Source organism: Phalacrocorax aristotelis, chromosome 7 (assembly GCF_949628215.1).
Source record: "Phalacrocorax aristotelis chromosome 7, bGulAri2.1, whole genome shotgun sequence".
NCBI classification, from domain to species: Eukaryota; Metazoa; Chordata; class Aves; order Suliformes; family Phalacrocoracidae; genus Phalacrocorax; species Phalacrocorax aristotelis.
This window is the reverse complement of record NC_134282.1, coordinates 34304410-34317239: the sequence shown is the minus strand read 5'-3', so window position 1 is coordinate 34317239 and position 12830 is coordinate 34304410. Positions and strand designations below refer to the sequence as shown.

General features: G+C 38.4%; 1 protein-coding gene across 9 annotated transcripts in view; it reads left to right on the top strand.

Moving 5' to 3' along the window:
- Nucleotides 1-10703, top strand: part of HMG20A (high mobility group 20A) — a 48383-nt gene extending 37680 nt beyond the window's left edge. For all 9 annotated transcript variants that reach the window (XM_075099935.1, XM_075099933.1, XM_075099931.1 and 6 more), the window contains 4 exons: nucleotides 3510-3585; nucleotides 4463-4678; nucleotides 5361-5504; nucleotides 7883-10703. In XM_075099935.1, the coding sequence (XP_074956036.1) occupies nucleotides 3510-3585; nucleotides 4463-4678; nucleotides 5361-5497 (429 nt within the window). In that variant the 3' untranslated portion in view covers nucleotides 5498-5504; nucleotides 7883-10703. The remainder of the gene's footprint in view (nucleotides 1-3509; nucleotides 3586-4462; nucleotides 4679-5360; nucleotides 5505-7882) is intronic.
- Nucleotides 10704-12830: the final 2127 nt, after the last annotated feature.

Below are 12830 nucleotides of genomic sequence, written 5' to 3'. Positions count from 1 at the left end.
AAAAGATTTAGATTGTTTTTAGAAGTATATACTCAAGTTCTTACTGGAAGTAAGACTAAAGCTTTTTGCTGTCTTGCTGGCTTCTCTTATCCGCATTGACTATTACTGTTGTGTTTGTGGTTAGTGGGTATGATCTGATTAAATTATTTCTTGAGAGGACATAAGAATGTAAGGTCAAAGAAACCTTTCCTTCTCCCTTTGCTCCACTTAGGTATTCGTGATTTCATTTCTGTGAATCAGTGTTGAGCTAATTTTAAATATTGTTTATAGAGATGATCTCCAAGAAGTATTGCAATAAACAATTCAAATACTTATTATAATAAAAAATAACAAAAGGCTGAGGCTTGGGAAGGTGAGAGGAAACTTTTAATAGGCAGATATAGCCATGAAAAACACGGAGACACTGTCTCAATGAGCTCATCTGTGGGTATGAAATAGAACATTTCTCTTCCTCCAAATCCTAGTTTCATAAATATGACATATAGCAATATATACTAGAAGTATAATTGTCATCAGCAATGACCAAATCATTGTTAATTGTTCTCCATTTTTCTGTTATTGCTTCTTTCCTCAAGCTGTTTCATTCAGAGTGGGTCTAGCTTCATGCAGTCAGTTACACAATATCCTACTGGCAAGATTTCAAAGATTTATACACACTTGTCAGGGAGATTAGGCACTGCCTGGTAGAATCTACAGCCTTTGACAATAGGGAAATGGCTGTCATAGTATGAACACACAAGAAGAAAAGAAAACCATCTACTCTGAGAACATTTGTTTAATGAAGCAGTATATTTACTGTATCTGTTCCTTACATTGTCTGCACCTGACCATACAAGGAAGGGTGAGCATAACCCCACCACAACCCTGAAGTCTCAGCTTTCTCTTTACTGTACTTCACCATGTCTCTAAGAATTTCAAGTCTGATTTGTTCTGGAACCTCCGCAGATCAACCTCAGTTTTAACATCCAGATGAGAATGGTGTTATTTCTTGACACTCTGAAAGCATCTCAGTCTTATTTAAGGCAAATGATAGACACAATAATTTTGATTTGAGGGGTGACAAAATGATATGCAACCTGAACAGGCTGGGCCTTTCAATAGCAGGTAATCAAAACCTTAAAATTTTAATCTTGAGTGACCCTCAGAGTGGCTTAAGTACTTCAGAGTTCTCAAGAGGATCTTTTACATGCTAGATAATGTATTCTGTAATGGAAGAGTGCTGATAGTTTTCATTATCACTCTTCTGTTTAGAAGAATTTCTTGGTTGCCTTTTAGAAGCTGAACAGTTTCATCTAATTGCTTTAATATTTTTTTGGTTTTACCTGAAGAACCTGTATCCTAAGGCTGCAAACAGAACACCCTCTCCTTTTCACAGTACCTTCTCTTCTACTATCTATTCTCTGGGAGCTGGTGATGATCCAAGCCAGTGCCTCTTTGCATGCAGGTAGCAATAGTAAACATGAATTAGAACATCTAAGATGGATGTCCTGTAAGTGGTTTAACTGTGCTTCATAACTGCCAATGTTTCTTAGTGCACATTAATGTTGACATCCTAGATCTTGGGGTGAAATTAATTTCTAGCCATCTAGTAAGTGTTCAGAACAAATGAATGCATTATGCACACTTCTGTACGTGATGTCTCATTTCTAAAGACATACTCTTTAGACTTTTTCCCTACAGTAGCAAGTGACAAAACTTCAGTGAAAAGCATGTGTGATCGTGAACCCCTAGCAACACCCTACTGTGTGTCTCAGAGCTGGGAAGGTTTGTTCCCTCTCCCTCTAATCCTGCCTGTTTTTAGTGTATCTTAGGTTGATTCAAGCCAAGAGAGCTTTGAGCTCAGCAAATAGAGCTTCCCAGCTGTAATTCTACGAGACAATAAAACTCAGCTTATCTTTTACTTTAGAAACAATCAGTTGACAGTTTCCTCAGGTAAAGACGGAGTATCTGAAGTTCCATCTAGTTTTGTTGATCTTGGTTGACTGCCAAATGACATTCAGCTTGCCCCATCTAGCCCCTCTATGTGGCAGGCACCAATGTGGTAATTTGAGCTCAAGTGCCAGAATTCCCTTATTAGCTGTTAAACACTTAGGTTTTCTGTTGGGCACCAAATCGTGTTTGACATTACATAATTTTGGAGGATGAGTGTGTGGTACATTATCAACCATGGCGTTTGAGAGGTTTTAAAAGCTATTTTCTCCATGGATGTTCTCTGATGCTTAACTTTGTTACTATATTAATTAACAGATTGATTGTAGTTGCTGCAGTTTATCAAACCAAATTTGCATTGGCTTTGCCAATAGCAATGCAGGCTTTAAATCAAGCATTAATTCCCATTGATTTTGACATGCAGATATGGCGAGTGAGGTATATTATGGTAGGTTTTTTCCTTGAGTCAAGTTTTTTAGGTTTTTTTACTAAGTTAGAGCATTTCCTGACTTAGGTTTTTTTAAAGAAAGCCCATATATATATATATAACCTATATATGTAATCACAAACTGTAAATTGGCATCAGATCTTCTGTACCTGAAATCCTCTCTTAGATTTTAATAGCCTCAAGTTCACATAGTCGAATTCACCAACTTTATCAGAAATTAGGTGAAGAAATCTGAAAATTGACAGGAAACCCTTGACTACAGGCTTTATCTTAAGATAACAAACTTCTCTTGTATCTTAAAGAGAAAAAGTTTTGCAGTGTTTCATTTTGCAGTATGCAGGAGGCAACAGTCCAGTTCCTTGAAGCCCTCACATTAATGCATACCTGCCATAGCCAGGGCGAACAACTGCTTTCTAACAGCAAAATATGCCCATACATATTCATCTTTATCTTTCCAAGATACTACATATTCTGTAAGCAGGTTTTCCCCATAGACTTTTGTAAATGGTGTTTATATGCTTTCTCTTCAAAAGTGGCAGCATCCATCTAAATGTTTCAAAAAAAGATGTGGCTTGCTTGAAGCACTGTGCACATCTCTTCCAGTTTGGAACAGACCTGTGGAATTGGTACACTGTGGAAAAGTTGCATACTTTTTCTTTAGCTGTTCTTTTTCCTGGCTGTTTTCTTTTTTGCTTTGGTAGTGAAAAACAAAGAACCATGAAACTTACGGTGAGATTTGCTCACTATCCCCTGTTTGTTCTTGTTCCTGTATAGACTATTTCAGAATGTGTCACTTGGTTGATGGTGGAATGCTTTCCAGTGGAAAATAGAAATTAATTCAGATAGTTTTAAAAATTTATGATTCTAGTGTGTAATGTCATTAGGGAAAATTGTAGTATATTCTATGATATTTCTTGATAATGGTATTTGGCGTTTATTAAACCTGTGCCTTAAAAAGCTGAGACTTACCCTTTGGCCTTTCTTGGTAGGAGCTGGAAGTGCCTTCCATCCATCCAGCTCTTTATCTGCCTCAGTTTTTGGTCTCTCTTCTCTTTGTTTCCCTGATCAAAACAATTTCATGAATTCCTGAAAACAAACAGTATTTAGCCATGTATTACTTCTTCTTTTGTAGAAAGAAGCAGATACAAAGGAGAGATCTGTTTTTGATATTCCAATCTTCACAGAAGAGTTCCTGAATCATAGTAAAGGTAAGTTAAACTTTTGCAAGGCCCCCTCTCTGCTTTTCCAAAAGTTTTGCCAGGTGCTGTCCAGCTGAAGAGTCCTTGTGCTCTCCCATCATAGCTCGAGTAATGACTTCGGTATAGTTGATCAGTGGTTTTGATTATTACCTTACCTCTGTGCGAACACAGTGGCTGCAACAGCAGTTTTTCCTGGCTTTGACTTCCAAAACTATCCTTTCTGGAGAACATTTCTGATGTTTAAGCTTTACATGCTGTTACTCCAGTCTGTCCAAGCTGGATCTGCTCTTCTGTAGGATTAGGCAATACCTAAGATATAGCATGATGATCATTCAGAGTAGTTAGCAGTATTTTGCTTTTTCCCCCTGGATATGTGGAAGATTCCACTGATATAGTTTCTGTTACTCTACTTTGTTTTTGTAGCTGCACATGTCCCAAGAGTTTAGGATTTTTTGCCAGATATCCTGGAGACTTTCTTGACTGAACAGACTTCACATACTTTTCCTGGTGATCAACAAAAATAGATTTCTGTTGAAGCTTGTATCTTGTCTGTAGGCCTCTTAAAACTGCTGCTAAGCTATGACATACTGAATGCATTTGAAATAAGTCTTGCAGTCTTCCTTCCTAAATAACTCCCCTGTTCACTTCCATTCTGGTGCTTTGAATGTCTTCTAATTTGTCTCTCTCTCTAGAAATTAAGTCTATTTAAGTACTACTGTCGGCACTACTGGGACTCCATGATATGATGCTTTTTCATCTATAAACCAGAACTGCGCTATTTATAATCACCAGCTGAGCACTTTAGAACATTGTTTCATTGCCTACTAATCATAGATATGGTTTTTGTAGTTTTTTTGACTACATGGGAATGGGTTGATATTCACAGCACGTGAAGCTGAGCTGCGGCAGCTGCGTAAATCAAACATGGAGTTTGAGGAGAGGAATGCTGCTTTGCAGAAACATGTTGAGAGTATGCGTACTGCAGTGGAGAAATTGGAGGTGGATGTGATACAAGAGCGGAGCCGTAACACAGTGCTGCAACAGCATCTAGAGACCTTACGCCAAGCACTCACAACTAGCTTTGCTGGAGTCCCACTACCAGGTAAGACTTTTTTTTCCTTATGACTATCTGACATGTTAAACTTAATTTCTAATATTTATATGATGTTGTGAATTTACAATACATGGCCTGCTGTTGTAGCTTAATGGTCTTGGCTGTTTCTGAGCTTTTGTTGATTAGATAATGAAATCTTAAAATGTGTGCAGGGGAAGATTTAGTGTCAGTGCTTTATTTCATCATAGCATTTTATTTCTTACTACTCTTACTCTTCCTAATAGAGTGAGACATGTTCAGTTCTTGCTCCCTTTCACTTGTTTTGTGAAAATGCTGCTAAATAGAAAAGACATGACCTGTGAATTCCTTGATTAAAAGAATGGCTGCACCTGTATTGTCAGATGCTAGGGAATCCACTTAGATACTATGAATGCCCAGCTGAAAGCATTTGTTATAATCAACTTTGAGACCCAAATCAAAGAAAACCATGCTTCATTAGTCCTGATATCCTTGGAACTACTCACTTTTTGGAGTTACGAGGACATCATTTTGCAGAATCTGCCACAAAAGGTGGTGCATGGCAAAATCACCTCCTATAGCAATTTGCCTGTTGGCACAAATCGCCCTTAGCATAGTCTTAACTTTTTGGAATTGCTGCAGTCACCTAAATATAGAAATAATAACAAAAATAATAATTATATTGTGACTTATTTTAATATGTTAACCATAGGTAGCGGGGAAACACCCACCATGGAAACTATTGACTCCTACATGAATAGGCTGCACAGTATTATTATGGCTAACCCACAGGAGAATGAGAACCTCATAGCCACAGTCCGAGATGTGGTGAACAGACTTGAACGCTAGTGACTGGGTAAGTGCTTGCTCTTAGGATGCTTCTGTTTGGCATCTTCTCTGTACCTCTTGCACTTGTTCTGACACTTATTCTTGTGCTGATGACCATATTGTACAACCAAAAAGTTTTCTTCCTCAAAGCCACAGAAGCAGGTTGACTTAAAGTCAAATGGGGTTGAAAATATCCAACAGCATTAAAGGGTTGTGAAATTCCCCTTAACTCCAAAATCTTTTGTAGAAAGATAAATAGCTGTTTGTCCTATTATTTGTTGTATTTGTGTAAGGTGACTAAGAATACTGACAGAATGGTGTAAAAGAAAGAAATAAAAATTGTTTACATTTTAGTAACAGGGTGACTCATTTAAAAAAGGTTCCTTTCTTGAGTGAAGTAATTAATGCATAACTTTCATGTTTGTAGAATCTGATGGTCACAGAGAAATTTTGTCTCAAGAGGTTGCAAGTGAACTCAACTCAGTTAGAAACTGAAAATACCTTACAACGACCTGCTCTGTAGTACCTGTAGTCAAGCTCTTCTGGTTGTGAAGGTTTACATGTAAATGAAGCACTGATGTGTGGTTCAGGCTATATGTAGCATTTGCTGAGACTCTAATGACCATGAGACTTTTGCATAGGTTATTGCTCAGCTCATGATTCTGTATTTTTTTTTTTGCTTGTATTTAACAGCTTAGAAAACTATAATAGGGAACTGAGCAGAAAAGCAAATCAACAAAGAAATACCAATCTTTCTGCATTACTGTGCTGCTTTGCATTTCCCACGCCACTTATTCCCTGACTTCCCCCATGACACACAGCACTAGACAGCCATTAGCAGTTTGCCTACTTCTATTTTGACTTGGTGCATACCTGCATTCTTTAGGCATTTATTATGTAGAGAACTACCGTACATACCTTGAATAGTGTTTAGAAATGCAAATAAAGCTGTGTTGTGTCATCTGCAAATATGAAGACAGGGCTTTTCGTCCTTTCTGATTCTGACCTTTTGTGATACTGTGTAGAACAGTTAATTACACATTCCCCATTATAGTGTGGCTTAAGCTAAAAGATCATTGTCCTTCCAGAGGGTAGCCAGATGGAACGGACTATAGCTCTAAGAGATGACTGAGCTCCAGCAGAATAAAGAAGTGCCTTTACTGCTGTTATTTATGAAGGGAACAGCTTGTCGACCCAGGTCTGGGATTTTTCAGTAGCTCATCTACCTCCTCCTTTTTGTATACTGTTTTCAATTAGCACTCAAGCTCAGAAAGAATCGGGGATGGGGAGGTTTTACAGAATGTTTAAGATGGAAAGCAGTTTCTCATCAATCTGTTTAGAAGGGCATGACAGGCCCCGAAACAGCAATTTGTCCTTTAAGCACCTTTAAGCCAGAAAAAAAATCATACATCAAGGCTACTAAAATCTAGACTTCGGTTCTCATGTCAGGTGGTTTCATATTTCCTAAATGATGGACAATTTTTGTGTTCCTAAAAATGCAAATATCTTTTTTTTCTTAGATAAACTGGATTCAGCTGTAATTGGTTTGGAAAAAATAACTCGCTTCAGAATTCTTTCCTTCTACTTTATAGCTGAAAAATAGGATCCCATTCCCTTCTTTCCCCTCCCACCAGTACCTTCCCCGCTATTCAGCAGCAAAACAGTGTGAGGCAATTAAAAACGTGATTAATAATCACCTAGTTTCATTATATAAAGACATGCATGTAATGATCAATAATTCATAGGGCTATTAATTACACTGATGTTCACTTGGCAATTATTGTATTTTGTGACAAAATCCTAGAAGGGAGAAGGTTGGGCGTTATTGGATGCAAATGTAGAAAAAAGCAGAGCTTCTCTAGAAAAGAGGGAACCTTTGGATAGAAAGGTTTAGCTGGCATCTGATAAGCTGTATTAGCAAACTGCCATCATCATTGTCCCTTTGTTAACATGCATGTGAAATATATTAATTCTCCTAAATGTAATCTCTATTAACCACATGGAGTGTTTGAGGTTGAGACATTACAAATCCATTTCATAGAAAAATCTATTTGATACTCTTGAAAACCACTGTACTTCACAGAACTGAGGTGTGTTGGGGGCTCAGCACATTGTATTTAGTGACTATTTGACTATACTAGAATGTTTTTCGTTTTCTGTACTGCATGGTAAAGAGGACTTCCTTGTGCAAGCAGTATATGGGGGAGAAGAGGAAGTTTTTCATTATTTAGCACTTTGTTCTTTGGGTGGAAACAGGAATTCAGTTACAGTTCTGTCTCTATAGGCTTCTTTGCTGTACTCCTTAATATTGTGTTCTTAGATAAATCATCCAAAAGATGTCATGGTGCCTATTTAGTCCTGGCAGATTGTAGTCTTCTAACACTTATTTTTCTGTTTCATCTGCAGGTCTCGTGACCCAGGGATGCTTTACAAAATTTTTTTGGCCAGTGTGGAATAAGAAGCCATGAGGGAGAGACTAGGGGTGGGAGGCAGAATTGCAGGTTTGTCCTGGTCCCTGCCTTTGTGGTTTGTCAGTGAGACAAACAGATCAATGCATTAAAAGGTCTTAAGAAGCCACGGACACCACCCACTAAACATCTGGAACTGTCCTCTGTGTAAACATATAAGAGCATGCAACTTCTGTGCAATCTTCAGTTTCTTATTAATTTGGTGGGTGTGAGGGTGCATACGTTCTGTGGACTGGCTGACGATGGAGATATGAAATCTTGCAGTTCATGAAATGAAGTCAGCCTACGTGTTGTAGTAATAGCTTTGATGTGTTATATTGCTTAATGTCTTCTAGTGTCTTTTATTTTGTTTTCATGTTTATCTTGTGGGATTACCTTCCTCTGCTTTAATTTTCTTCTTTTGATCTTGTTATCGGACACTTACAGTACTGGATAGCAGCGCTTGTGTTCTCTGCTACAATAGACAGTCTTCCTTGGTGCACTGTCTTGTCCTACCCTGCCTGCTATGTTTATGTAAGCTTTTCTTGCAGAATCCTGTTTTGTTTTGTTGGTTTTTTTTTTTTGTGTTAGCCTGCAACTTCTACAATTTGTTTGCTCCCCGCTAGAGGCTGGCCGTGGTTGATGCTTTGTGACTTGATTTTACTATGAGACAGACTTCCTCTCTCCCCAGTCTCTTCAAGCACCTCTCTTGCATGTAGCATTCTGCTCTTCTGTGAAGGTCTCCCGTTTTCTCTTGCAGTGTTTGGTGGAGGATTTTACTACCACAGAGGTCAGTGGTACTCAAGATAAAAAGTGAAACATTAGTTCTTCTCAGCAGGGAAGATAGGAGTCTCCATTTTAGACTAAAACCACAAAGCATGCCCCTCCTCTGATATGTTACTCAGTACAATGTTATCACCTAGTTCTTGAGAGAATGATCTCATGGTGAGAGTGGTATTCTATGAAAAGATAAATGGGCAGGGGGATTGCATTTTTTCGTGAAATCACAGTGCTGGGAAGCAATATGCCTGGAAAGAAGCACATGTATTTTTGCATGAATTATTAGAGCAGAGAAGGTTATTAGCAGCTAGGTCCACATAGCAGCCCACAGAATTCTACATTACAGCCTGGAAGTGCTTTTACCTTTTGTACAGTTAAAGTACAGCCTGTGGAGCCTATAGCATGTTCCACTGTGACCTAAATGGTCTTTCACTTACATCAACTTACAACAATCACTTAAACCTCTGCATGCTAGAGTCTGTAATCTTGCTGAGCTGTGGGGCACCTCCTGTCAAAGCCAGAGGCACCTACTGTCTGCGCTAACGTATGCAAGCCATTTGCTGCCCTTTGGTTAATGTCAAATTGTTAATTCAGACTTGTTGGACATCTTTGGGCTTTATTGTAGTGGTTGAAATGTTCCTTCTTCTACATGACAATCTCCTTGCTCCTCCTTAAAAAATTTTTAAGATTTCCCTGGTATGAATTGGAGATTGCTTTCATTACTGGAGTGCATTGCAGTCAGCATCACTTTAATGTATCTGTAATGCAAATATTTGAAGATGAAAAAGCAGTTTCTTGTTTTCCCATGCTGTGCACATGGACTTCATGCTTGCCTGAAGCCATCTCCAGGTCAACACCATGTATGTCAGGTCTCCGCTTACTCATGGGCTTATTGCTGTAGCCAAGCAGCAGAGATTTCCATGTAAATTCAAGTCTTCCTTCAGGGAGGAAACTCCTTTCTCTTGTCTTCAGTCTCATTTTCAAGACTTCACAAAAAGGAACCTCAATTTGCTGCATTGACCTCCATTTTCTTTAGCATGGATGAGACCAACTGATGTTGGCGTGAACTTTTTTAGTGGATTCTAGAACAACTATTGTGTGAATTAAAAGTCCTACCAGGTTAATAATATCTCCAGAAGAAGTGTCGATACCTTCATCTCCTGTATGTGTCTTGTTTTTTTGAATTAGTGGCATCTGACCTTTATTGAAGTGGCCAAAATGCACTGCACAGCCAAAAGGTGATTTACAAAATTCTGAAGTTCAGTCTGTGGCATCTTACCTAATGCCTGGAGCTGTATCCCATAAAGACTCCAGAAATTGCCGTGTAATATGATAGTAGGATGCAATTTCAGGCTGTGACACACACACACCATAAATAAAGTGTGGGTGGCTGCAGGCTGCCCCTGCTTACATAAATTCAATGCAGCTATCAGCTCATGGCATGCTGTGAAGACATCATTCTGTTGAGTAGCATGCAAGTGTTACGGAATAGGAAATTTAAGGTAATATTATTAGCTGGGGGCTGACAAATCTCTTGGTTTTTCCCACAAGGAGTGAGGTGAGGTGGTATACCCATCTTAAAGCGTCTGGGGGAAGACTAAATTCTTGCTCACCAATGACGTGATGGATGATGTTTTGTCTCATTAAGAAGCTTCTTATTTACACTGATTAGCCCTATAAAAACAGGTTTTGTCTTTCCAGTGTTTTCTGACTGTCACTTCAGTTTACATTTTTCAGTGTTGGCTGATTAAAAAAAAATAAAAATAAAAAAATTAAGTGGATGTCAGGGAGAAGAGTGGGATAAAAATGCTGTTGTCACTTAGAAATGTTAAGAGAAATACATGAAAACAGAATCCATTTGCAGGATTAATGTGTTTGGAATGTTGAGATGCCAAGTTTTCTGTACAATGTTTTTGTAATTAAACTTTGGAGTTCCTTTGTTTTTAAGAAGTTGATGTGCTTGTTTGACACTTGCTTCATTAAAATTGTTCAACATTGAATCCACTCTGATTCCATTTTAACTGCATTTTCACAAAAGAACTGTTCCTAGTATTGCTGTGTTGTCTTCAGAGATTTTGGCAACTCCATGTTAACCTTTGAAAGGAAATAATTCTAAGTGTATCTCTCTCTGACAAACCTAAAGGAAGTAGTTATTACTTATAGTGATGAAAACTTCAGAAATGTTTGGTTATAGCTTATTGTTATCAGGGCCCTTCCTGTCATCTTTGTTCCCTAACTAGAGTAGCTTTGAAAATGTCACTAAGTATCTTTCCCTCAGCCCTTTTTTGTCATCCTTGTCTTCCTTTCTCCTCCCTAATTTCCCACCACCATATTTATCTTCTCTTCCTATAAGAACCTTCTATATCATACCTATTGCCCCCTCTTGGTTTTCTTTTCCCTTGCTAGTTTTTTATCATATATCTTCCCTCTGCTTGCTGGGTATGGAGCCAAACTGTAGCTTAGTGAAATGTGTACCTTGGGTGTAGATCCTCTGTGGAGGAGTTTGGATGCCTTCTGCCTGCCCTGGTGCTCTTTCTGAGGTCACAGTGCTACAAGCAATGGAGCCTTTGTTACTTTTGTGTTACAACTCATTATTTTGATTGGCAAGTTAATGCCTGGTCTTTCTGTATACCAACAGGCTTGGTTCAGATACTGTCTCTTATCTGGGACGGACTGCACATTTAGATTTACAATGCTTTGGAGATTTTGTAAAACACCAATTATGAAATTATAAAGACATAAAAAATAGAAGGAATATAGGGAAATCTCCTATAGGAGAAGAGCTGCCATGTGACGCTGGCTAGTCCAGAGTTGGAGAAGGTAATAGCAAAACAGGTGCACACCTGGAGGACAAAAATAAGAGCAAAGCAGCAGTAAGTTCATTATAAGACAAAGATCTAGTTCCTTTCTAACCTGTGGTCCTGTGCATGGCATCAGGAGCAGATGGTGGGTCAGTCATGCTCAATTTAAGACAATGTAGTGTAGTGTAATATTTCTGCCAGTTTCTACCCCCTCTTTACTCTGCTGCTGGCCAATTGGACCGATGCTTGATAATCACTTAAGAGGATTTGAGGGCTTTGGGGTCTTGTAAGAGGAAAAGATTGCTTCCTGTTTCCTCAGGCAAGTTCCCGTTGATAATGTATTTGGAATCTGAAATTAGGTCTTTTAATCTTTTGCTTGAGTTCAGTTGTACCCTTCAGAGTCAGGAGTACACTCAGGCCTATTCTCTACTTCTACCATAGAGTTTTTCTGCTTGTGAACCATGAATAGTTTTGCTGCTTCTTTCTTCCTCATTGCTCAGAGTATTGAGGGGGGTTTTAACTTCAACTTTTTTGAATATATTCATGATTTGCCACCCTAATTGCAAAATCTCTGGATTTTGTATGTATTGTACCATTTTGGTATGTGGTAAAGTAGCTGCATTCATTATGTAATACAAGGAATAACATTTATATGAACTGGTTTATGGGTTATTAATAAACCTGTAATTCTTATGCTGTGGGCTTTTGTTTTGTTTCATTTAGTGTGTAGACACTGATGGTTTGTGTATTTGAAGATATAAAAATAGGAGTTTGAAGTTTTGAAGCTTAAGTCTGTTTTATTACTGGCATATGGAGACCTGTGCAATGCAAGTTTTTGAATATTTGTACCAAAATAATGACAAGCAAATGCAGCTAGGATATTTCTGAGCACAATTTTGGAGGGCAGTGAGAGGAGAAGGTGGCTGTACAGATCATACTAGACATGAAAACACACAGCTTCCTACTCTAAAGTTTTCTAGCTTAGAGAAACACATTGGAAAAGAGAGGTGCGATGCTGATTGCAGATATCACTGAACTATGCTTAGTGAGTGATCTCTATTTCAAAGTTATGCTGGGAGGGAGGTGGTCTCCTTTTCTGTCTTTGACTTCGTGTCACCCCAGTAGGAGGACAGATGCAACCCAGGTTTAGTGTGTTTGTGTCTACTTGTAGCCACAACACAGCGTTCAGACAGCTATGTAGCTTTGAAAAATCAATGTTTATTTTCAGCTATCCAGATTTTATTTGTATGCATATCCTAATAAGGGAAACAGTATTGAAATACCATTAGTTCTGTTAATTGCTCATGAAGTGCTGAAGTAATATTA